Source organism: Procambarus clarkii, chromosome 39 (assembly GCF_040958095.1).
Source record: "Procambarus clarkii isolate CNS0578487 chromosome 39, FALCON_Pclarkii_2.0, whole genome shotgun sequence".
Lineage (NCBI taxonomy): Eukaryota > Metazoa > Arthropoda > Malacostraca > Decapoda > Cambaridae > Procambarus > Procambarus clarkii.
In genome coordinates this window covers 4,231,289-4,257,941 of record NC_091188.1, presented here as the reverse complement: position 1 = coordinate 4,257,941, position 26,653 = coordinate 4,231,289, and the positions used below count along the sequence as shown (strand labels likewise).

The 26,653-nt window shown below is 37.3% G+C and overlaps 1 protein-coding gene and 1 pseudogene across 1 annotated transcript; one reads left to right on the top strand and one right to left on the bottom strand.

Moving 5' to 3' along the window:
• The first annotated feature begins 122 nt into the window (after positions 1–122).
• On the top strand, positions 123–15,834 carry LOC138349881 (pre-mRNA-processing-splicing factor 8-like). Its single transcript, XM_069338324.1, has 8 exons — positions 123–220; positions 3,688–3,922; positions 4,418–4,661; positions 5,229–5,483; positions 6,483–6,674; positions 7,416–7,742; positions 8,581–8,778; positions 9,822–15,834. The coding sequence occupies exons 2-8, from the start codon at positions 3,699–3,701 to the stop codon at positions 15,501–15,503; spliced, it is 7,122 nt and encodes a 2,373-aa protein (XP_069194425.1). The 5' UTR covers positions 123–220; positions 3,688–3,698; the 3' UTR covers positions 15,504–15,834.
• Positions 15,835–16,408: 574 nt separating this feature from the next.
• Positions 16,409–23,782, bottom strand: LOC138349586 (copper homeostasis protein cutC homolog; annotated as a pseudogene).
• Positions 23,783–26,653: the final 2,871 nt, after the last annotated feature.

The window sequence follows — 26,653 nt, the reverse complement described above, 5'->3', positions numbered from 1 at the left end:
GGCTTGGAACAATATTTAGAATAAAAAAAAGATTTTAAATAAATAAAATAATTCCTGAATGATAGACATATTATTCTATTAAATTTGTAATTGGGGATAATATTGTTGTGGATAATCTTGTGGTGTGGAGCAGCCAGACGTTTGTAGCAGGAGGCTCGGGCCGACCAGCGTAAACAACAGGCGGACCAGAGATGCCCTAGTGTATATTAACCACCACCAGGTAAACGAGTGGATTTGTCACATTATTTCCATACGGATTTATTTTTATAGTTAGAGCTATATTTGATAAATTTATTTTGTGTTCTTACTGACGAAAATATTCATACAATAAAAACATCGCAATAGCATAGCCAAACAAATGTGTTTACCCCGAAAAAAAATGCTCTTTAATGCTTTAGTATGTGTGTACCAGTACCTGTATAGTATAAAAGCAGCATGACCACCCTTCCTGAATACCAATATGTATTTTTTATCTTGAGCGTGACAAGTATTATTAGGTTAGGATGGGTTTTGGTTAAGTGTGGTTGAAGGTCCGCGTACCGATGGCTTCCTTCTCGACTTCCAGTTGAGTAACCCAAGTTCTATTCCCGAGCGAGACAGAAATGGTTGGGCACGTTTCCTTTCACCTAGTGCCTCGGTTCATCTATCAGGAAATAAGTACCCAGGAGTTAGGCAACTCCTGTGGGTTTGTATCCTGGGGAAGGTCATTAGTTCAACTTTAAGGGAACACCTAATTAAAGCATAAACTGTATATACATATACACACACACACACACACACACACACACACACACACACACACACACACACACACACACACACACACACACACACACACACACACACACACACACAGGCTTCCTGTCCACATACAATGGAAATGATTATTATTATAAGGTCCCATTTTGCCAGATTAGGTTTAGTTAAGTTTATTGAAGTACTGGTACAGACTAACTGCTACCATTTCTTTTCATGCAAAATATTTTCTGTCACAATAACAGAGCAATTAAAAGCATTTTTCGCTAGGATTACCCACTGATCGTGTTATAATAAACAGAATGATCAACCATTTTGCTACTAAAGTAAGTTGTGATTACCTTAAGAAAAATTAACTACTACTGTCATGATCAATCTTGGTTCAGGGTGCCTAAAACTGGATGAAATGTTACTCCCATGTGAAAGCATCTAAAAAGGGTAAAAATGCTACCCTCACACATGGCAGTATCCTAATAGTTCACCAGAGGCAACACAATTGTCACCGACATCATACACACCATGTACAGTATATATTAAACAAATTATATTTTTGTAACCTGGGAAAAGATATGTTCGGTTAGGTTTGTTTAAAGCAGCATTTCTAAATTTTTGTACCCTTGAAATAATTCTGGGTCATGCTTTATATAAACACACTGAAAGGGAACAATTTCTGTCTTTGTTCCTGATACAAGTTAAATGAGAAAAACAAAAATGACTCAAATACATTTGCATATGATTAGAATTAAAATTTTTCATTATCTCTCACAGAATCCCTAGTTACCTTGGGGTTCTGGGAGTGGGGGGGAGGAGGCAGGCAAGCATTTATGATCATTAGTTTATCATCCTGATTCCAAATTTGCAGAGGCATTATGTTCATATCTCCTGGATTCTTGATTGTTTACTCTTTTTACCTTTAGGCATTCTTTCCCTGTACAGCATCACCTCCACTCTTCCTAATTGTTTTGTCACATTTCCAAATTAACTCCTCGGGAATATGACCTCATTTAAAATATTTCCTTCAAGTTTTGTCTCTGTTAGTGCGACAAAAGTCTCTGGCTTATGGTGGATGTGGATGGAGTGATGGAGCTGTAAAACCTTTCACACGTGGTTTGCTTGGGAGGCATACCTGAGCCTGGTCACTTCTCCATCCATCTCTCGGCCACTGATGCCAGGTTTCATTATGAGCTTTCCATGCTTCAGTCAATTTCAGCCAAAAGATCCCAGTAGAACAGGTGGGTTCATTCTAGACCCACAATTGAGAATTCCAGGATCAAATCCTGAGCAGGGCAGAAATGGTTGGGCATGTTTCCTATCACCTAATGCAGCTGTTCACCTAGCAGTAAATACGTACTCAAGAGTTAGCCATTTTGTTGTGGGGTTGCATTCTGGGGAGGGTTAGTAATTAATGTTATGGGGGGTGTGATGGGTTGTGGTATCACAGCTATACTGAACCAAGATGGTATGGCTCTCCCGCACATAATAAAACAAAAATGCTGCTATTGGCCTTGCAGTATGTAAGTTGCAGGTGGAAACAAATAAAAATCATCAAATAAATAATTAAACAATTTACTGAAATATTAATGAACATAAATGCCCCTGAAAATACTTGGCTATCATGTAATGCAAAAGTGAACAAGTTAGTATGCTTTTAAATGTAAAAATAAACTACAGTATTAGCAAAGAAGAAAAGCATAAAGATATACTGGTGTACTGAAGACAGCTACCATACCACCATGGCATCAATCACACGATGTTGGCTGAAGGTGGACGACGGGTGAGAGAGACAAAGGTGATCCTAGAGCACTAAGGGAGAGACTGACTCTCCAGGGAGGCAGCGCCCTTATATAGTCCTGCGGTGATGACTCATCCAGTGTAAACGCGAGGTGGACCTCAGGTCAACTAGCAAACTGCTCGTTGTGGCTGGCGGTGCCTTTGTGTTGAGCTGCACCACTGTCAGCTGAAGGCGGCTAACTGCTTGTTTGTGGGGGCAAACTACCGGTTAGCAGAGGCACCCGGCTTGCCTGTGAGTCGGACCAGGCCATGCCAGGCCCTGCGGGGGGGGTATGGAGAGGTGTCAGGACTGATGACTCATCTGGGCTGGTGTAGATGTATACTTCCAGTGCAGAGGCATTGAAGGTGAAGGGAAAAGGCAGTTCCACTGCTATGCAGGGGATTCACGTGACAGGGGGCCTCAATCCTAACAACATGTACTGTATGTATAAGCCTAACATGTACTGTATGTATAAGCCTAACATGTACTGTATGTATATTCAGACTGCCTGTCTCACTACACAATGAATCAGTTTTAATAATTCATCCTCTGTCATTAAAGGTGACCACTAATTCGCAAGCTGGTATCAGGCCAGTCTCGGCTTGTTCTGGATCTGTGGAATGCCTAATGGCATGTTCCCTCCATCCATAGTTCAGGAAATGATTGGGCTTTTGAGTTGATGCCTTGCTTACCACTTTTGGTCTCTACACTCTGGCCTGAACCCAGAGTTTTCTGTGGGAAAATAAAGTTCAAAGGAATGAAAAAAGACAAAGTGTAGTGATGGATATTAAATTTTCTGACAGTTGTAACAAGGAGTAGCAGTAAATGAACAAAATGTAATCTGAATATGATGAAAAGCTCTGTACCCAATATACAGCCCTTGCAAAATGCAAGATTCCACTGGGCAATGGAATATAACTTGATTTTCAGCAGTGATTAAAGTCCAGATACTGACAGTGCCCAGACAGAGCATTGAATGGGTTTGCTTTATTTAGGACATTATCATTATAAATTATTATTATTATTTGGTGTCATATTCATTATAGTACATATTTAATTTTCTTGTACTTTTTTCTTTTCTTCGTACCCCTAGTAAATTTAGTTTTTGTAATTTATAATTATTTGATTCCACTATTTTAATATTCAGATTTACCTTTCAGGCAAAGAAGAAATGGCGCTGCCTCCGTACCTTATTCCGGGCAGCCCATGGGCTTACATGGCCCAGCAGCAGGCTCAGCTTGCTGCTGCTCAGGCCCAGGCCCATGCTCAGATGCATGCACACTTTCAAGCTCAAGCCCAAGCCCATTCTCAGGCTCAGGCCATCCCACGACCTCAGGCTGGGCCTCCACCAGTTGAAAATGTTTCCTTGGAGAAGATGCAGGAAAAAGCTCGCAGGTACCATATTTTGAATTCTGGTGAAAATTAAACAAATAATTAGCTTTCTTTTCTCATTTAGTGGTGGTTCATGTGTTCTCAATTGGTTTGTTTTAGAGGATTTCTGTATACCGGTGACATAAACTATAAATCATGTGAATCAGTAGAGATTAAATAGGTTTTCAGTAGTGTGTTGTTTTAAAATTTTCTAGTGCATTTTGAGCTTAAGTATAGTATATATTGATCCATGTTACTCTCTAAGGATCGCAATAGCTTAATAACAACTATAGCCATAACTATGTAGTAGCGCAGTCGACTAAGGCGCATCTGGGATCATCCTGGACGTAGGTTCGAACCCTCATCGCGGCCCTTGTGGATTTGTTCATGAATTTTAACTCATTTTGCTTGTAAATTAAATATGCAATGCAAATAAAACAAAGCATATACTATCATTTTAGCCCATTGAATACAGTTTTGTATATATATATTAAATAATGTTGCATTTTCCTTTATCAGATGGCAACAGCTTCACAATAAGAAGTATGCAGAAAAAAGGAAGTTTGGCTTTATTGATGTGCAGAAAGAAGAGATGCCTCCAGAACACATCCGCAAGATTATTCGTGACCATGGTGACATGTCAAGCCGTAAATACCGTCATGACAAGCGTGTATATTTGGGAGCACTAAAGTTCATGCCCCATGCTGTACTGAAGTTGCTTGAAAACATGCCAATGCCTTGGGAACAGATAAGGGATGTCCAGGTTAGACTGACATTATCATATGTTAATATGCATCTCTAAACTGCAGACATTTAATGTGTGTAGCTCAGAGGGTATAAATCATTCCTAGTACATTACATGCAGTGTAATTTTGTTTACCTGGGTCAGACCCTTATTCTAATAAGGAGGAACCTGCTGCCCTAAAACCATATCTGGATGAGGATCCATTTATTTGTGCAATTTGTGTGCAGTAGTTTCATACAACCTGGAGAATTAAGGGAGAATGTCTCATGGAAACTAAGTTGTTAATATTCATACATATAGCAAAATATTAAACAAACATATCTTGAGTTTCCAATTTGTGTCATAAATAATTGTCATATTTAAGGTCTGCATGAGCTGTTCAGTATATGCACAAATTTGTGCTTTGGGAGATCATGTTACATGAAGCAATCAACCTTTAAGTGTTTTGAAGGAATCTGTGAAGTTGATCGGATTAATTACTTTATGGTGTGTACCTGTATATCTAGGATTTATTTAGTTTTTTGTAAATAAAATATATTAATATCAATTTTTTCCTATTAGCTATTAAATGTGTTTTGTGTGTAGGTTCTGTACCATATCACCGGAGCAATCACATTTGTCAACGAGATCCCATGGGTGATTGAGCCAGTCTACATCTCCCAGTGGTCTACCATGTGGATGATGATGCGACGAGAAAAGAGAGATCGACGACACTTCAAGAGGATGAGATTTCCTCCATTTGATGACGAGGAGCCACCTCTGGATTTTGCAGATAATGTGTTGGATGTAGAACCACTTGAAGCCATTCAAATGGAATTAGACCCTGAGGAAGATGTGGAGGTGAGACTTTTGTTCTTTATTGATGTGCAATATTTGTTCCCATGTAAGATTATTCATTCTGTGTCTGTCTCATAATTATAGTTATATAACTTTGTACTTCAATTGATATATGTTAAGAAGTTTTAACTTTTAAGAAATAACTTTATAGTGATTAAAGACAATGTTTGTATCTCATGCCTTGAGAGAAAGTGTAGAGTGCATGCATTGTGCATTAAAATTTATATTGTGAAGAGCAACTATATTTTTAGAACAAGGCTGCTATAATATCAGCCGGTGAATGCCGAAGCTGTGGCTGGGGATGAGCTGTTTTATGCTGAATAATCATATTTTGTAAAATTAATCACTTTGATTTATGAATATTGTTGCAGTAAAATCAGTAATGCAGCTAGGCATTCAGTACCTGAATTACTTTAGTGAGTTTTTTTATTTATCTTTACTGAGCCTGTCATGTTCATTGTGGGGCCCATATTCATGTAAAGTGTCATCTTCATATTTCTTGTTAGCTGAATGGTTACTTGGATAACAGGAAAATGGCTTATGGCTACGAGTTGGGTGGATCAAGATAAGTGTCCATGCTCTATCCTTTAACAAGCACATTTCATACTTTTTTTTTACTTATCCAAAGGGCAGAAGGTAGAGTAGGAGTGTTCATCCTCTCTTGAGACTTTGCCCTGTGATCAGATTGGACCAGAAGGCCCTATCCCACCTGGTTTAAGTCTTCCTTTTGGAAATTTGAGCCTAGAGTGTAAACCTAAACCAAGTGTTAAAGAATATTTGTTGATCATAGTATTTTTTTTTTTTTACTTAATACTGTTATATATACTTAATTCTTTATTACGATATTAAATAGTTTTCTAAAGGCACAAGTTATTTTTTCCATTAATATTTATTATTAAATACTTCATGTTGGAGATCAATATTTTCCAAACTTTGATTGAGGTACTCATAATTTAGTCTAGCAGTGTGATTTATGTAAACTAATTTTGTAATATTCCATAGGTTGCAGATTGGTTTTATGAGCACAAGCCTCTAATAGATACAAAGCACGTTAATGGCCCTACATATCGCAAGTGGCGTCTGACTCTTCCTCAAATGGCTACGTTGTATCGACTTGCAAATCAATTGCTAACAGATGTTTCTGATAACAATTACTTTTATCTGTTTGATTTGAAGTCTTTCTTCACAGCAAAGGTTAGTGTTGAACGTGCAGTGAAACAGCTTTGTGCTTCTCTTTGTTGGATGTTCTTTTATACATTATCAAGCTTTTATTTTCATATCCCATTAGTTTCCTATGTTGCAGTCAGATGTATGTGATCCCAATACTTCCTGAGTTATCCAAACACCTTTATTCATATTTATCTAAAAGAACTTCATTGAACTCTCAGATACTATTGTTTCATTTTATTCATACACTTTGCCTTGCCAGAACTTTGTTACTTTGCCTCTAATAAAGAAGTTGGTATGTTTGTAAACACTTAATGCATATACACACATTTGTTTTGTCTTACAATTTTATTGATCTGTATCTTTGTGTAAATCTCCCATATTAACATTTTTAGATTCACTGATATTCACCTTCTCATTTTCTCCATGGTTTTAGGCTGTATAATTTATTTAACTCTTTTTAAGTCATTATTATAACCACTAATTCTAAAAAAAAATAAAAAAAAATATATTTTTAAATTGTGATAATTGTTCGTTGAATTTGAACTGATTATTCATAACTATCCCATATTTATTTATTTTGTTTAAATTTAATTACATCCATATTCCATATATACCTACAATTCTTCCTTTTTTAAACAGTGTTTATCTTGTCTCTTGTCAGTGAGTGAAAGTGTTATACAAGCTGATAATAAAGTCCTTCAAAATTTCTGTAATACAGATGAAGTTTCTCTTGCATAACAATAATACTTTTATATATGTTTGCAGGCATTGAATATGGCTTTACCTGGTGGACCAAAGTTTGAACCATTAATTAAGGATATGAACCCTGCTGATGAAGACTGGAATGAATTTAATGATATAAACAAGATCATTGTGCGCCACCAAGTGCGAACAGAGTACAGAATAGCTTTCCCGTATCTGTTTAACAACATGCCCCAGTATGTTCATCTCAGCTGGTATCATACTCCAGTTGTTCTTTACATCAAAACAGAGGACCCTGACCTCCCAGCCTTTTATTTTGATCCTCTGATTAACCCCATCTCTCACCGCAACACTGTGAAAGGGGAGGTTCTGTTACCAGATGATGATGAGGTGAGTTAAGCTGGACGATGATGTTAATGAGAAGAAATAATTAGGGCCAGTAGAATGTGTTATATGTGACTTTAATTTTAGTAGAGTAAATTAGCCTAATAAAACCGGGCATATTGAAGCATATATATTAACCCTTTTAACCTTTCAACTGCACAACGCAACAAGGGATGTTCTCACCATTTATCCATGCTATTGGCAACTGACCAGTTTTTGGTGGTGTATTCTAAAATAAGTACTTTGTCTGTACCAATTTTTTACAACTTTAAGTACTTTATATGTAGTAAGGTGTGAGGGTTTGAAAGAAATATGATCAATGATTTTTGGCACTGCCACATGGGGTGACATTTGATTCTGCCGTGCCAATGGCAGCATTTACTGGGCCCAAGAGACTGTTTTTGAGAGTTAGAGCTTTCATGATTTAAAAAAAAAAATTCTTGCTATTTGGACCACTTATTCTAAACTTACTACTGTATTTAACTTTGTCATTACATCCACATTGTATACAGATGTCAGTACACTATTAGTAGCTCTAATTTTATGCTACCATTTTAGCCCTGCTTGACAACTAGCTAATCTCACTCTTCAATACTGTATATTACAGTAATATAAGAAAGCTGATCCCTCTTTCTCGTTTAAGGCATCATTATTGCTTTCGAAAGTTCTTCTGTTTGCATCTCCACAGTATGCCTTTATAACTGATAAGTTAATATACTGTGTATAACATTATCATTATACTTATGTTATTAATACCTCTGTTAATATAATTCTGTAGTACTTCTGTTATTATCTTAAACATTTAATTTTAGGGATTAACTGTTCTTCATTAATGGTATTTCAGGACTTTGAATTACCAGAAGATGTAGATGCACTACTGAAGGAATGGCAGCTTTATGATGATGCAACTGCCAATGGTATTGCCTTGTTGTGGGGGCCCCGGCCATTCAACATGCGTTCTGGCACAATGAGAAGAGCTATCGATGTCCCTCTGGTTAAGATGTGGTATCGTGAGCATTGCCCTCCAGGTCAACCAGTTAAGGTTAATAATATATTTTGATGATTGATTTTGTAATATTGGTGATAAATTGGTGAGCATGAGTCTTTTGTCTGCTGTTTTCTTACTAACTTAAGTGGAATATGTAACGGCATTTATTTTACATGATGCTGCAATATATATTTAGTGTGGAAGCTATGGTGAATAGTTAGTGTGTCATCATAAATATCTTTAATCATCTTAAATATTTTCCTTTTTCTTCTGGGCTGATTTCTTCCCATGCCATGAAAGCAGAATATGAGATGGTGATGCACACATTCTGGTGTGCTGTATCACTATCATTTAGATTCTTATAAATCTGTCTTCTTTGTAGATAATAGATTATAAAAGTATTGGAGCTATAAGGTTTATGCCTGATGTGTTAATAGCTTTTTAAGTATTCTTTGTTTCATTTATTTTGTTGATGCAAAATTTACCTTTCATGGGTGGAAAGAATCGGAACAATTCATTCTGATGCTAAGAATTTGATTGGTGCAATATCCATTTTTACATTGAGCAAAAGAAATCTGTTTAGATCCAATTTTTAATTCACAGTTTTACAAGCATTAATAACATTTTTATGCCTTGGTTCCAGCTTTACTTTATCTGAAGAGGCTTTCAAATTAGGTTACAAAATGGAGTTTTTATTATGTTATTCAGTACTATGATCACTTACATAATGACTGTCTTGTATAATGTCTCTTAATTTCTCACTCTTAACTTTCTCTGAAATGTTTCTCCTCTTTATTGACCACTTTTGGAGAAACCTCAATAGCAGTTTACTTAGTTATTATAACTGGACTCTTGGAGTGCTACAGCATTGACTTCAATATTATTATTATTATTATTATTATTATTATTATTATTATTATTATTTAAGGATGAGGCGTATGCAGTAATCATACATTTTAGAGATTTCATAGAACATTGGATTTGAACCACTAGACATGAGCATGAAAATCTTAGATTTTTATAAGATTAAAGCAACATGGATATTGCTAGCTTTATGCAATGGTAGGTTTACAAATGATTGTTTATTTTTTCTTCAGGTACGTGTGTCATACCAGAAGCTGTTGAAGTATTATGTCCTGAATGCTCTGAAGCACCGTCCACCCAAAGCTCAGAAAAAGCGCTACTTGTTCCGTTCTTTCAAAGCCACCAAGTTTTTCCAGACTACAACTTTAGATTGGGTTGAGGTTGGCCTACAAGTCTGCCGTCAGGGGTATAACATGCTCAATCTCCTTATTCATCGCAAAAATCTTAATTATTTGCACTTGGATTACAACTTCAACTTGAAACCTGTTAAAACCCTGACAACTAAAGAACGAAAGAAGTCAAGGTTTGGAAATGCATTTCACTTATGTCGTGAAATTTTGAGATTAACAAAATTGGTGGTTGATGCTCATGTGCAATACAGGCTAAACAATGTCGATGCATTTCAGCTAGCAGATGGCCTTCAGTACATTTTTGCACATGTTGGTCAGCTGACTGGTATGTATAGGTACAAATACAAACTCATGAGACAGATAAGAATGTGCAAAGATCTCAAGCATGTCATCTACTACAGGTTCAACACAGGTCAAGTAGGTAAAGGCCCTGGTTGTGGTTTTTGGGCTCCAGGGTGGAGGGTTTGGCTTTTCTTCATGAGGGGAATTACCCCACTGTTAGAGCGCTGGCTGGGTAACCTCCTCTCTCGTCAGTTTGAAGGCCGACATAGTAAAGGTGTGGCCAAGACTGTGACCAAGCAGCGAGTAGAATCTCATTTTGATCTTGAGTTACGAGCCTCAGTTATGCATGACATACTGGATATGATGCCAGAGGGTATCAAACAAAATAAAGCTCGAACCATTCTTCAGCATTTATCTGAGGCCTGGCGATGCTGGAAAGCAAACATTCCCTGGAAAGTACCTGGCCTTCCAACACCCATTGAGAATATGATTCTTCGTTATGTGAAGATGAAGGCAGATTGGTGGACCAACACGGCTCATTACAACCGTGAACGTATTCGCCGTGGTGCAACAGTAGACAAAACTGTTTGCAAAAAGAATATGGGTCGACTTACACGGTTATATCTGAAATCTGAACAGGAACGACAGCACAACTACCAGAAAGATGGACCTTACATCAGTCCTGAGGAAGCCGTTGCCATTTACACTACCACAGTCCATTGGCTAGAGTCACGGCGCTTTGCTCCCATTCCTTTTCCACCACTCTCTTACAAACATGACACAAAATTGCTTATCCTGGCTTTGGAAAGACTAAAAGAAGCATACAGTGTAAAATCACGCTTAAATCAATCTCAGAGAGAGGAGTTGGGCCTCATTGAACAAGCTTATGATAACCCTCACGAGGCCCTGTCTCGTATAAAGCGTCATTTGCTAACTCAGAGAGCTTTCAAGGAGGTAGGCATTGAATTCATGGACCTGTACAGTCATTTAATTCCTGTTTATGATGTGGAGCCTCTTGAGAAAATTACAGATGCTTATCTGGATCAGTACCTCTGGTATGAAGCAGATAAGCGCCGTCTGTTCCCACCATGGGTTAAACCTGGCGACTCAGAACCACCACCACTTCTTGTGTATAAGTGGTGCCAAGGAATTAATAACCTTACTGATGTTTGGGATACAGCTGATGGAGAGTGCAATGTAATGTTGGAGTCAAAGTATGAGAAGCTGTATGAAAAGATTGATCTTACTCTGCTTAACAGGTTGTTGAGATTGATAGTGGACCATAATATTGCTGATTACATGACAGCTAAGAACAATGTAGATATTAACTATAAAGACATGAATCATACTAACCGTTATGGCATTATCCGAGGTCTGCAATTTGCTTCTTTTATTGTACAGTATTATGGTCTAGTAATGGACTTGCTGGTCCTGGGTCTGAAACGTGCAGCAGACATGTCTGGTCCTCCTCAAATGCCCAATGATTTCTTAAATTTCCAGGATGTTGCCACAGAAACGCAGCATCCCATCAGACTTTACTCCCGATATATTGACAGAATACACATATTCTTCCGCTTTTCGGCTGAAGAGGCAAAAGATCTCATCCAACGCTATCTTACAGAGCATCCTGATCCAAATAATGAGAATATTGTAGGTTACAACAATAAGAAGTGTTGGCCAAGGGATGCAAGGATGAGACTCATGAAACACGATGTCAACTTGGGGCGTGCTGTGTTCTGGGACATAAAAAACAGATTGCCTCGATCTGTCACAACCATCAACTGGGAGAATTCATTTGTGTCTGTGTATTCTAAAGACAACCCTAATCTTTTATTCAACATGTCTGGCTTTGAATGTCGTATTTTACCCAAATGTCGCATGACCCATGAGGAGTTCAAGCACAGGGATGGTGTGTGGAACTTGCAGAATGAAGTAACCAAAGAACGAACTTCACAGTGCTTCTTGCGGGTAGATGATGAATCCATGCAGAGATTCCACAATCGTGTCAGACAAATTCTCATGGCCTCTGGTTCTACAACATTTACAAAGATTGTCAACAAATGGAATACAGCATTGATTGGTCTCATGACATATTACCGAGAGAGTGTAGTTAACACTCAAGAGCTTTTAGATCTACTGGTTAAATGTGAAAATAAGATTCAGACACGTATTAAGATTGGCTTGAATTCCAAGATGCCCTCCAGATTTCCCCCAGTAGTATTTTACACTCCAAAAGAATTGGGAGGCCTTGGTATGTTGTCAATGGGTCATGTGCTCATTCCGCAATCTGATCTGCGATGGAGCAAGCAAACTGACGTAGGTATAACCCACTTTAGATCTGGAATGAGTCATGATGAAGACCAACTTATTCCTAACCTCTATAGATACATTCAACCTTGGGAAACAGAGTTCCTTGACTCACAGAGAGTGTGGGCAGAATATGCCCTGAAGAGACAAGAAGCAACTGCACAAAATCGTCGTCTTACTCTAGAAGATTTGGAAGATTCTTGGGATAGAGGTATTCCTAGGATCAACACGCTTTTTCAAAAAGATCGTCACACCCTGGCTTATGACAAAGGATGGAGAATACGTACAGAGTTTAAGCAGTATCAGGTGCTTAAGCAAAATCCATTCTGGTGGACACATCAGCGCCACGATGGTAAACTGTGGAATTTGAATAACTATCGTACTGATATGATCCAAGCACTGGGTGGTGTAGAGGGGATTTTAGAACATACACTCTTCAAAGGCACCTACTTTCCCACATGGGAGGGGTTGTTTTGGGAAAAAGCATCTGGTTTTGAAGAGAGCATGAAATACAAGAAACTGACTAATGCCCAAAGGTCTGGTCTTAACCAAATCCCCAACCGTAGGTTTACTCTTTGGTGGTCACCAACCATTAACAGAGCCAATGTGTATGTAGGCTTCCAGGTACAACTTGATCTGACAGGCATATTCATGCATGGCAAAATTCCTACTCTCAAGATTTCCCTCATCCAGATTTTCCGTGCCCATCTTTGGCAAAAGATCCATGAATCTGTGGTAATGGATCTTTGTCAAGTCTTTGATCAAGAACTTGATGCTCTAGAAATTGAAACTGTACAAAAGGAGACCATACATCCTAGGAAGTCATACAAGATGAATTCCTCATGTGCAGACATCTTGTTGTTTGCGGCATACAAATGGAATTATTCAAAGCCTTCACTTCTGGCAGATTCAAAGGATACGATGGATGGATCAACCACACAAAAGTACTGGATTGATGTTCAGCTAAGATGGGGTGACTATGATTCTCATGATGTTGAACGTTATGCAAGAGCAAAGTTCTTGGACTACACTACTGATAACATGTCTTTATACCCATCTCCAACAGGTGTGTTGATTGCAATTGATTTAGCTTATAACCTACATAGTGCATATGGCAACTGGTTCCCAGGTGCCAAACCTTTGATACAGCAAGCCATGGCAAAGATCATGAAAGCCAACCCAGCTCTCTATGTGCTACGCGAACGCATCCGCAAGGGTCTTCAGCTTTATTCTTCTGAACCCACAGAACCATACCTCTCTTCTCAGAATTATGGTGAATTATTCTCTAATCAAATTATTTGGTTTGTGGATGATACCAATGTATACAGAGTAACTATTCATAAGACCTTTGAGGGTAATTTGACAACAAAGCCAATCAATGGTGCAATTTTCATCTTCAATCCACGTACAGGTCAGCTCTTCTTAAAGATCATTCACACATCTGTGTGGGCAGGTCAAAAGCGTCTTGGTCAGTTGGCTAAATGGAAAACAGCTGAGGAAGTTGCTGCCTTAATTAGATCTTTGCCTGTAGAAGAGCAGCCAAAACAGATCATTGTAACTCGAAAAGGTATGTTGGATCCTCTTGAGGTGCATTTGCTTGATTTTCCCAATATTGTGATCAAGGGCTCAGAGCTACAACTGCCTTTCCAGGCTTGCCTTAAGGTAGAGAAATTTGGTGATCTTATCCTTAAAGCTACTGAACCCCAGATGGTTTTGTTTAATCTTTATGATGATTGGCTCAAAAATATATCATCTTACACAGCCTTCTCTCGTCTTATTCTTATATTACGAGCTCTTCATGTCAATAATGACCGTACAAAGGTTCTTTTGAAACCAGACAAGACCACTATTACAGAACCTCACCATATTTGGCCCTCTCTTACAGATGAAGACTGGGTTAAAGTTGAAGTACAGCTCAAAGATCTTATTCTTGCTGATTATGGTAAAAAGAACAATGTGAATGTAGCATCTCTTACTCAGTCAGAAATCAGAGATATCATTCTTGGTATGGAAATTAGTGCACCATCAGCACAACGACAGCAGATTGCAGAAATTGAGAAACAGACTAAAGAACAGTCTCAGCTTACTGCCACAACTACCAGAACTGTCAATAAGCATGGTGATGAAATAATCACCTCTACTACCAGCAACTATGAAACTGCAACGTTCAGTAGCAAGACAGAATGGAGAGTAAGAGCAATTTCTGCTACAAATCTTCATTTGAGAACAAATTACATCTATGTATCTTCTGATGACATAAAGGAGACTGGATTCACTTACATCTTGCCCAAAAATGTGTTGAAAAAATTTATCATCATCTCTGATCTTCGCACACAAATAGCAGGCTACCTGTATGGTATTAGTCCCCCAGACAACCCTCAAGTAAAAGAAATCCGGTGTATTGTCATGCCACCACAATGGGGAACACATCAGATGGTTCACCTGCCACATAAGCTGCCTACTCATGAATTTTTGAATGAATTAGAGCCTCTGGGATGGATTCATACCCAACCTAATGAATTGCCACAGCTTTCTCCCCATGATATTACCACACATGCCACTGTGATGGCTGATAATAGTTCATGGACCACAGACCGTACAATAGTTATTACATGTTCATTCACGCCAGGGTCTTGTTCATTGCAAGCATACAAGCTCACGCCATCTGGTTTTGAATGGGGTCGCAACAACAAAGACATGGGCAATAATCCCAAAGGTTATTTGCCTTCCCATTACGAAAAAGTTCAAATGCTGCTTTCAGATCGCTTCCTGGGGCTTTTCATGACTCCTTTGCAAGCTTCTTGGAATTACAATTTCATGGGAGTACGGCATGATCCCAATATGAAGTATGACTTACAATTGGCTAGTCCTAAAGAATTCTATCATGAGGTTCATCGTCCGGCTCATTTCCTTAACTTTTCATCCCTGGATGAAGCAGACACAGCTGGAGCAGACAGAGACAACTCGTTGGAGTAAAGACAATTTAATATTGTTGAATATATGGACTTTTTTAAACATGTTTTTTTATGCTTATGTTAGACTTGGGATTAAGTGTGTGGTACTGTACTGTATATTACCAATTTTTAAATAAAAACTTAAAATTAAACTATTATTGAGTGCACCTAAGGAAATATGTTTTCCACTGTTAGATGGGAAACAATATTTATTACTATTTTGGATAATTGTGATAAATATTTTTTGTGCAAAACAAAAGCTATCCCATCTCGACGCTTACATTTTTTTTTTTAGCAGAACCCATATATATTTACATAAAAATGTGTATTAAAAATAAAACATTAAAATTTCATTTCATAAATATTCTTACACCTTATATAATGACCAATTGTAGGCTTTGCCTACATTGTTATAATACTTCTTTCATCATAAAGTGTATAAATAAATATAAAGAACTAAGTAGTATAAATAAAAGTACCAAAGTATGATGACAGGTAAATGTGCTTAACACTATATGAAAGGGGGACCAAAGAGGATAAGATCACAATTTACAAAATACTGAAGGGGAAGAGGCATAGGTAAGATAGTGGCAGTCTTTTGCAAGTGTAGCAAATAAGACGAGACAAACAAGTTGTCACAAATCTATCGAGAGATGTGAGAAAGTACTCTTGTGTAGTATTAAAGTAGAATGCAATTCAGTATGTACCTTCATAACTCTTAAAAGAGTAAGTACATCATCATGCTTGAACATTGAAGCACAAATATCCAAGACATAACTATTGTCTCAGGTGTGTCTACCTCAAAATGTGTGTATAATATTCTGTATGTAAAAGACAGAGCAGGAGGGAGCATTTGCACTGTTTTAATATTTTAATTTATTGTTTATACTATGAGGTGTCTGGCATAAGCTGCAATTAAAACAATAGTTAATTTTATTTCTATATTTCAATTAACAAAATTAACCAAATATAAGAAAGCTTCTAGTTATACTGGTAATTATAAAATATATTGATCAAACCCTAGAATAATAAATTTCCGTTGCCTTTTTAATATGCTGTACATAGGTTAGGCTTCTTCCATTGCTAACTTCATAGCTCGCACCTCTTCTGGACACGCTACCCACATGATGTTGTCATTCCCGCTACCCATCTTGGCTCCACTTGTTTCCTCTGAGCTAAACACTCTGAAAATTATAGATATTGTTTTAATTTATTTACCAGCAAACGGGGTCTTTCATTACATTCAGTGCTTGATTTTTTATCATATACAGTTATGTTTGCTCTGTGAGAGATTTTTAAGGAACACATTCTTCAAGCAGTGTAAGAAAAAACTACAGTTGGAACAATTAATATCATACCTGCATATTCTTGCCGATGCATGACACTGAGTAACTCCTGTGAGTGATATAATTTTTCCAATATTATTTGACTTCACTCCAGCTCCTGCCATGATTGCAATACGCCCTTTTGCTGCTTTTACTAGATGAGCCAAAGTGTCACTTCCTTCCAAGGCAGTCGCTTTTCCACCACTGACATGAAAAAACAAACGATCACTGCTTTTTGAGAGGCACGTCTCGGAACACCTGGCTACTTTGTATTACAGCACCTGAATCACACCTGTCAGTATCTTAACTTACTTTTGAGGATCTTTTTTGATGCAACAATGTTAAATAAACTCTTAACAAGTTATAAAAGGTTAAAAATTTATTTTCTTTACAAAGGAACACAGGTAAGTACTGTACTGTAATGTTTTTCACAAATGTACAAGGCTTTATACGCTACTATATAGAGTAAAGTCTTATAGACTTCAAATTAAAGTAAATTACAAAAGTACAGTTGGCATTTTATTATTGAAATTTTTAAACTTAAATTTTCTCTTGTACAGTACTAATTTAATATCTGAGGATTAAGACATTTTCTATACAATATTCTACTGTCTTCAATTTAAAGGGCTTGTTTAGAGTCAGGTTTCAAAGAACACTAAAGATATAATATAAAGTAAAATATATATACTGTATATAGATACCATGTTATATATAGATCATGTGTGTTAGTTGAATTCAAACCAAGAAAATCTTACTTAAAAATTACATACTTCTCTTAACAGTGCCTAAGATAAGTAAAAAACAATATATATTGTTCAAGTTCACCTACACCAAAATTATCTTGTATTAAAATTTTATAATGAACAAAAGAAGGTAAACAAAAGAAGGGAGAGTTCAAGAGCGTCCCTCTTTTTTAGGGCAGTCTGTGAGTGAGTTCACAGACTATCCACATCTTTCCTGTGGATATTAAACATATCAGGTACTCTTATGGTGGATCAGTTTGAATCTACTGAACATGAATCCATCAGCTCCCTATGTACAGTACAGTACTGTGTGTGTGGCTTCTTTTCATGATCATGATGCATTTGTAAAGAATTTAGCATGACTGGAACCACTGGGAAATGATTTATTGGTTTCCTCCAATCCCAATGCTTTTGATGGTTATAAGTTGGAGAGTTTAGTAAGCCGAGTAATTCTTTTCGCTGTTCTTCAAGGGTTCATCTCGGGTTTGCATCCCTTCTTCCTAGATGAAAGAAAACCAGGTTTTCTTTCCTGCCTTGTACCTTATACAAAATATCAGCCACCAGTGTTACACAAACACTTTCAAGCTCCCTACCAATTTTCACATTTGAAGTTTACAGGATGACTCGACTGCCTCCTGTATGGTGCACAGGTGGTGGTTTATGCTTGCGCCTTCAAAATTTGGTGGGCCCTCCAATGCTAATTGTACTCTGCCAAGAATTGTCTTGGTCTCTCTCATTATGTCCTTCTCTACCTGGCTCTTTATGAACAGGTTTCTCATTCCCAACACTCCTTGCATTGACTGATCTGACAGCTGCTTCGACTCAGCAGCTCCCTTGACTCTTTAGGTTCTACATTCTTTAAAACTGGTAGTCTTCTTCAACATCCATCCATCCTCATACACCACTGGAGGCTGGTGTATGAGGCAATCCAGTACCAGTAGGGCACTGGATTGTCTAAGCACTTTTGGATTTCAGAGATTGCCTTTCATTTGTCAGACACCCTTAAGGCTTTGTTTCTTGTGTCCCTTGCTATGGGCCAGTGTGTAGTTGAACTTCATGCTCTCCTCAGCGTATTTAGCTTCATCTGTTTTGGTTGTGGGGATGCTTTCATATCTCTATCTTATCCTTCATTCTTGGCCAAAAACACAATGAATACCTTTTTGAAGAGGCTCTGTGTTTTGGTGAATGCTTGGCTTGTTCATTATATTTACCCTGGTCTGTGTCTGGTGGCAAATTTATGCCAGCATCTCTTGCCCTATAGGCATTCCCAGCCAATGTCTCTCTTTGTGAATTCTAAGACTTCTTTTGTACAGTACTATGATATGGATCTCTTAACTGCTTCACAGAGATATATATTTGTGCTTATGACATGCTGAAGTCGGTGCTCTCAAGGCATCTTCCTCAGCTTTATCATATTCAGACATTACAGCTAAAGAGGTTCTGGAAATTGACCTGCATGATGGCATTTCCAAACCTCCACAAAATCCCCCTTCTTCACTACCAGTGTGATGCTTTGGAACAGCTCCTTTTCTAAAGCCTGTCTTTGCTGCTTATGGAGCTTTTGTGCTGGAACATGTGGAATTTGTGACACCGGATATTATGGGGGTTCTGTTTCCGTTTATACCACTTTATAGGTCAAGTAAATTTGTCCATAGTCTCCTTTATTGTACTTTTTTCTATTGTCTTCCTCTAATGCTAGAGGCTTGTTTTAGGGAGAAACCAAGTAACAAAACCCAGAAATCAGGCTTTGAGTCAAATTTAAAGCAAATTTCTGGGCAAGTCTTGATTGCTCTTGGGTCCTTCCATCTCTCCTGGGCTTAGGTGGTTTCCTTTGGGACAATTCAATAGTATTAGCTCTGGTTTCTGATGATAATAGCCAGGTGTAATAACCTGGCAGATTAATCAGCAATTTATGTGAATGCTAATTAGCAATCCCTGGATTACCAATTAGTGCTTGGTCCCGGCTTTGAATGTTTTGGAATGAGCCGGTAGGCAGTCATTCTTGTTGTACAGTATTAATGACTCCAAGTATTGCCAGCATCAGTAGGATCTAGCAGGGACAGTTTGTAAAGATCCTTGCTGTGACAATGCAGACTGTTGACCAACCATTTCGAAGCATAGGCCCAAGTTGCAGCAAGAAGGTTCTTGACTTAGTGAGCAACTGAATACCTTGCCCAGAAAAGTGTTTTACATTTTCTTCAAAAGTCTGATTCTTTAGATGGTAAACTATACCAAGCAATTTAAAATTTTCATAAATTGTATTTCCCACTGTGAATTACTGTTATTAAAACAAGTACTGTACTGTACTGTATGTACTGTACCTTGTTAATATCCTTTGATATCCCAACTGAATAACAGTCTCAAGTTCACTAAGAGGATCACAAAGAAGGTCAAATGCTCTGTGAAAAGTACAAGGTAGGACCACTTGCTGCCTGGGAAAAAGAAAAAAAAAAGTTGAATAAAGGCATGGTTTCACCATGGTCTGGCAGTTTCCAACTTGGACACTGTCTTTACACCGTTTTACACCGAACAATATATCAGTGCTAAGTACATGATCTCACACAAAGTGCTGTACTAGATTTGATAAGGCCCCTACAAGCAAAATGTTACCTACAAATATAATATACCATACTTTGATGCTTCTCTACAATGTTTTCCCTGTAAGAAATATATTGTATGCAACTCTCTTTATTATTAGTTTACCAATTTTTTGTTCCTATTTAGTGAATTTTATATTATATACTGTATGTAACTTCAAATGTGTTTTGTCACTGCAGTATAAAATTATGTGGGTATACATGTGCTTACAACATAACAGAAAAATTTAACTTAACCAAAATAAACAGTACACATGAATCTTAATCTGAATATAAGCCTTACCTCTCTAAATTGTTTACAAAGTTTCTTATCAATAGTACCATCAGTATTGAGTGCACCAAATACCAAGCACATCTGCTCCTAATTTTTTCAGCATTTCTGCATCACTTAGAATAATCTCAACTTCACCTTCAGAATACACCATTGGGCCTGCTCGTGGGCGCACCATGCAAAATCTAGAAATACGATGCTGTATTTCAGAAAGAAGTAAATCTTGAAAGGCATTTAGTTTTATAAAGCTTGAATACTGTTTATGAGTAGAACAACAGTTTATACGAGCCTGATAAAAATAAGGTCTCGAGTTTATATGAAAAGCAGCTTTCAGAGCAGAGCACTTTTTTAGGTAAATATCTTTGTTTACAGGGAGGATGCATATAGTCAAGCAAGAAAACATTCTAGGCACTAGTTTCACAGTGATCTATTCAGCCACTTAAACTGTCATTAAAAGTGTTAGTCACTGGAGATAAGCTTAATTATAGATTAGATTAACAACCAACATACAATTCATACTCAATAAGGATAGCATTTAGCACCTGCCACTCTAATTTGACTTGACCTTTGATGTGCATTTATCATGAAAGGTGCCACTTTGCCTGTGTACAAGAAAAATATTAATAATTTGTTCTGAAAAAATGACGCACTTGCCGGCAATAATAAGGAAAATTAAAAATAAAATACTGCATGTAACATTTCAATGAATGAAGATAAGCCACTTAACATAGAATAGATAACAAGATCTAGGTTTGGAAGGCTTAGATAGGTGTCATGTTGCCATTTGTTGGCAGGGAGCTACTCATCCTGTCTTCCAGACAGTTGGAAGACATGGAATGCGTTAGCGTGAAACCTCACATAATGGCCACTTGTAATACCTGGTGAGGATTCAGTAAGATTTTTGAAACTTTATGGATATATCCCAGATGCTCATTCTGAGCTGGGGCTGAGTTTTATCCAGTGCCTTCCTGGCATCTTATATGATGGAATGTTTAAAAATATCCCAGTGGTGTTTGTGTCTGAATATCATCCAAAGTGACCGTTAATCTGTCCAGATTATGATAGTAGATTCTTACCTTGGGAAGCAACTGAATGTAACAGGTCAGAAATTAACTTTTAACAAAAGAACATTTGAGCAATAATCTACCTACAATTTACAAAAGAACAGGCTTGTAGCACTACAATACACAACTATCTTATGCATTTCTCTTGTGTTTTAGATATATTTAATTGAAAGAAGGGCTCCTACTTATAAGACTAGTTTAAAAAGTTTATATAGGTGTATGATTTTGTTTTTTATTCAACTTTATTTCTTACTATAATCTGTGCAATTTAATTTTTCAGAGAAGAGTAACCATTTTCTCTGGGCCATAGCTATTGTGATTTCTTTTCTTAGAATACTAGATACAGTATAGCATAGTTAACACAGCTAATATAAAAGGATCAAACATAAAAAACAAAATGTAATTGATTAGATCAGTGTGTTAATATACAATATAAATGTCAAGTAATTCAACATACACATCAACAGGCCTCTTAATGTGCTTCTGATAGCCATAAGAAGGCCAGGGGTTGGAGTGAGACCACCTTCTGAGAGGGCATAGCATACCTCCAGACGGTCTGCCCCTCCATCAACAGCTGCTACTGCTGATTGCAGAGAATCAACACACACTTCCAGTTGTTTTCCGGTCATCTTCCTGAAGCTAAGTCAAGATTAAATGTGAATTAACTAATATAATCTTAATAGTAATAATAATTATAACATATTAATAACAAGATATAGTGCAGTATGAGTTGACCCAAATTCTGTTGTTATCTTTAAGTAATTTTATTCTAATCACATTCATTATCATACATGACTGTACTAGTCTGTTTTTGACAAAATTTAGACAACTGATACATTAAAGAATAAGATAATGTTGCTGGAAGCTTGTAGATTAATCCTATATAAGTCTTGCACAATTATTGGTGACAGTGTTAACAGCAGCTAACAGTCAATGGGTTACAACAAATAAATAAACAAAGGAGAATCCTTTCTCCATGATGGACGATAGCTGTCTGGCCGCTTTCCTCAAATTTTGGAAACTGTAAACTATACGTGCCCACCACCCATTACTTACCTATCAATACAGTACTTACCTATCAGTATCTATATGTGAATAAGATCTAGCTCTTTATGACTGTTACATTATAATTGATCTACCCTACTATTTAAATACCTTGTTAAATCTAACTTCAAAGTTGTGGTTCGTGGAAGTTGCCTTCATGGCTTCATTCAGTGCATTTCATTTGTTGATCACCCATACAGGGTATGAGTACTGTATTTCCTTACATTTGTTCGACTCATTTGCATTCCCAACTTTCATTTCTGTCCTCTTGTCCTACTTTCTCTCAATTTACAGAGACTGTTCTTGTCCAAATTTGAATTTAAATTTTGCAACAGAGGACTAGTTTATTAGGCAATGTCACTTGTCAAGGTGAGCCAAGAAAGGCAGTAGTTAAATAAGACTGGACAATTGTGAGTACAGTAATGTAGTATACTGATAGGTATTTTCCAATGAGAGAAGGATGTGGTGACTTACGACAAAAATTGCTGCCCCCCCCTGTACTAAATACTAGTAGCAAATAAATAGAAAGGTTCAGATAGTTAAGGGGAATAAACAAGGTGGATCGAACCATTACCTATGTGTTCATCTATGAGACATGAAGGGTCCAGGTAGTACCGTCGGGTTCCTTCTCGACTCGCAATCGAGAATACAGGGTTCGAATCCCAGGCAGGACAGACATGGTTAGTCGTATTTCTTATCACCTAATGCCTCTCCACCTAGCAGTAAATAGGTACCCAGGAGTTAGGTAACATGTTGTGGGGTTGCATCCTGGGGAGGGCCAGTAATTCGGCCCTGGGGGGGGGGTGTGTGGAGGTGACCTCGATATAAGCCTAGCATGTACTGTATGTATATACTGGCTGTCTGTCCCTCGACACAATAAATTATTTGAAATGACTAGTATAATAATTTTTTCATTATTTGATTTAGAAAAATACTTTTTGATAAATATATATTGTCCATAAAAGGTTTTTCCCACTGTGTACCTTTCGGATAACGTACACTTGATGGTTGTAAGATCTTACAACCCTTCTTCTTCTTGATAGTAGGTACAGTTTGCATGAAAGAGTTAACCTCTCGATGACTGCACCAGTATAAATGTTGGGAGACGCGTTTTTGTTGAGAATAATAAGTTTTGTTGTTGATATTGTAGGGTTAGGGGCAGCTACAGTATCTTCGATGGATGTTGTGTTGTGAGTCAACTGATCGCATGTATATCTGTGGTGCAGGATTTACGTTTTCTATGGATGTCCGACCGTTGTGGACGTTATGGATATGTACTCAACTATGTTAAGTCGTATACAAGACGTTCGACACAGGATTTTATAATTAAAATTTTTTTCTCCCCCCCTTCCTACCATGGTAGGGCTCTCGGTGTGCTTAGTAGAGTTAAGGAGGGTATTTGTCTGAGGGTGTTTGCAGGATACGAACCCATGACAAAGCGCTCGCGGAACGTCAAGCAAGTGTCTTACCACTACACAACGGAGACTGTAAATTAAAATATTAACCTAAATAATTCGTTTGTTAGACAATATATGATATTCAAATCTATAAATTACTTTAGAAAAGCCTATAATGCATATATAAATATTAATTTACACACTCCTGGACCTAGATTCAGGAAGCTCTGTGTATTTCTTCGTAAGTGGGTTTGCTACGAAGGTTCCTAAGTGCGCCCTAAGAAGATGCTTAGGTGCAATTCAATAAGGTATATTTAGGAAGAAAATTGTTGGTTCACCTGCGTGCCGATAGAGGTCACTACTGTGTTTCGTTTGGCCAATCAGAGAGCAGCAACATTCTTCATATTGAAGATTTAGCGCTGGCTTATCGGAGCTCTACTGCCTCCTATTTACGTCGAATTTTCTTATAAAATTAGTATATTTCGAAGTAAAACAATGTTTTTACAACTTCTACAGCCAGCACCGACATTGTAGTAAACAAATATGTTACATTTGTTGTTTACCTACGTAATTCTAAGAGATACTGTGTAGCTGTCCTTGTTGCTCGGAAGATGCGCTGACAATTATTGTATATATTTACTGAATTTACCCAAGGGCTACTAACTATCTAGTGACCTCGAAGAGGACAGAAAGCCGGCGGCTTGTTAAAGGGCCCGCCAATTGTCTTTATGATATTTTTTAGCTGGAATTTGGCATTTATGGCTTCAGCGGGTAGGCGGTTCCATGGGTTTATAGTCCTCTTGGTGGAAAAAAAACATCTGTTTTCAGTCCTACTTGAGAGAACATACTCTCCAACACTATATCTGTGATTGTCCTGTTATCAGTGACTTCATACCAAATGGTATGAGGTATTTTGAGCTCTGTAATTACTTCATACACTCAGGAATATTGGAAGATATTCTTGTGCTGCACCCAGATTTTGCCAGTGGAGGCTAATAGATCAGCATTAAGTATTTTGTTCTCTCCTAATTCCATGTATGACTGGCCATCCTGTGAGGTGAGGATGTTGGGTGAGCTTGTAGCTGGTTTTTTATCTACACTGTGTGGTCCTTTATACAGAATAGGGAAGCAGCACATTGCTGTGTATACCTAAACATGTTTAAAAATACATTGTTTGAGAGGAGTTTTGTAGAAACTGGTAAGAGTAATTATAATATAATGTTTCCATGATTCAGTGCTTACCTCCTGTGAAAATTGCTTAGAGTTGTTTAGTCAGAGTTGATTTGTTTTTTGTATTGAGGCTGGTATTTTCTAAATTGATTCCATGTACAGTATGTCTAACCATCCTGTGAGATGGGAGTATTAGATAAATTTATAGCTAGTTTTTTATCTACACTGTGTAATATTCCATATAGACTAGGGTAGCAGCACATTGCTGTGTATACCTAATCTTCTTAATAAAAAAAATCAGTAATAAAGATTTTAAATTATAGTTTGTATTACAAATACAGTACTGTATTATCCTTATTAAATCATGTTGACCATGGATCATTAAGATCTCATGTTGATATGTAATACAAGTCATATTTCTTTTGAACTGCTAATCCATGCTAATCATTCATTAAATTGTGCATTATGTCTCAATTTTTCACTTCCTTGGATATACTGTACAGTACAAAAAGATAGGATAAAAATAAACCAGTAATATTTCTTTCATTATATTTTTCATTTAAATAACTGCATCAATATTTTTACAGCTGACAGGATTTGTTTTCCCATACAGGTGCATTATTTGTTAAAAAAATTTGGTTTATTGTTACACACAATGGTGCTACATAGCCTTCCCATACAAGGCACCAAGGTGCTACATAGCCTTGGTGCCTTCTTTTAATACTTACTGATTAAAAAATAAATAATAAATACATTTTATTCAGGAAAAGTACATACAGTTGATTTACAAACAATGATGGATTTATAGGCAGAGCTAGTACATACAATACCTAAAGCCACTAATACTCATAGCATTTCGGGCAAGGTGTGGGGGAGGGAAAGTAAGTAAGCAATTGCACATGTTGGTGAACAGCGTTGTTTAAAAAATAGCAAGACATGGGTTGACATTTAGGAGGTAAGTTAGGTTACATGGAGTTAATTTGGCAGTACTTGGTTTAACTCTTAAAACTGGTTGAGAGAGGTACAGCCTTTGACATGATTCGGGAGGTCATTCCACATTCTGGGTCCCTTGATTTGTAGAGCACTTCTAGTTTGGTTACACACAGCCAAATTGAGTAACAGGAAGAGGTCTTGGACACAAATTTGTTCCATGCTAAATGTAGAGGAATCAGCCGAGTATTCCTCAAATAAAATAAGTTGCCTCAGCTTATAAGGTAAATAAAATAAGCATTTCTCAAATAAGTAGCTGCCTCACCTCACTGCCTTACTGCTACATAGCCTTCCCGGCATGGTGCCTTCTTTTGATAATTACTTGTTCCACACCCAAATTGTATAACAGGAAGAGGTCTTGGACCCCTACTTCCCCCTCTCTTTTAATAATCTATATAGTCATAATTATAGCTTTAAGTATTCAATGAATAAAGTTTGACATTTTTACCCTTTTCCTTACCTAACATCATTAGTGCAGCATATTTTTATTTTATGTCTCGCCCAGATTTAATTTCAAAATAAAACCAAACTAAATAAATTAGAAATGGGTATGTATAGCTAAAGTACACTC

Bases quoted from the DNA above. Each gene is read 5' to 3' on its own strand.
- LOC138349881 (XM_069338324.1), top strand. From the start codon at position 3,699: ATGGCGCTGCCTCCGTACCTTATTCCGGGCAGCCCATGGGCTTACATG. The intron at 4,662-5,228 runs GTTAGACTGACA...TTTTGTGTGTAG, and splicing joins AACAGATAAGGGATGTCCAG to GTTCTGTACCATATCACCGG. The intron at 5,484-6,482 runs GTGAGACTTTTG...AATATTCCATAG, and splicing joins ACCCTGAGGAAGATGTGGAG to GTTGCAGATTGGTTTTATGA.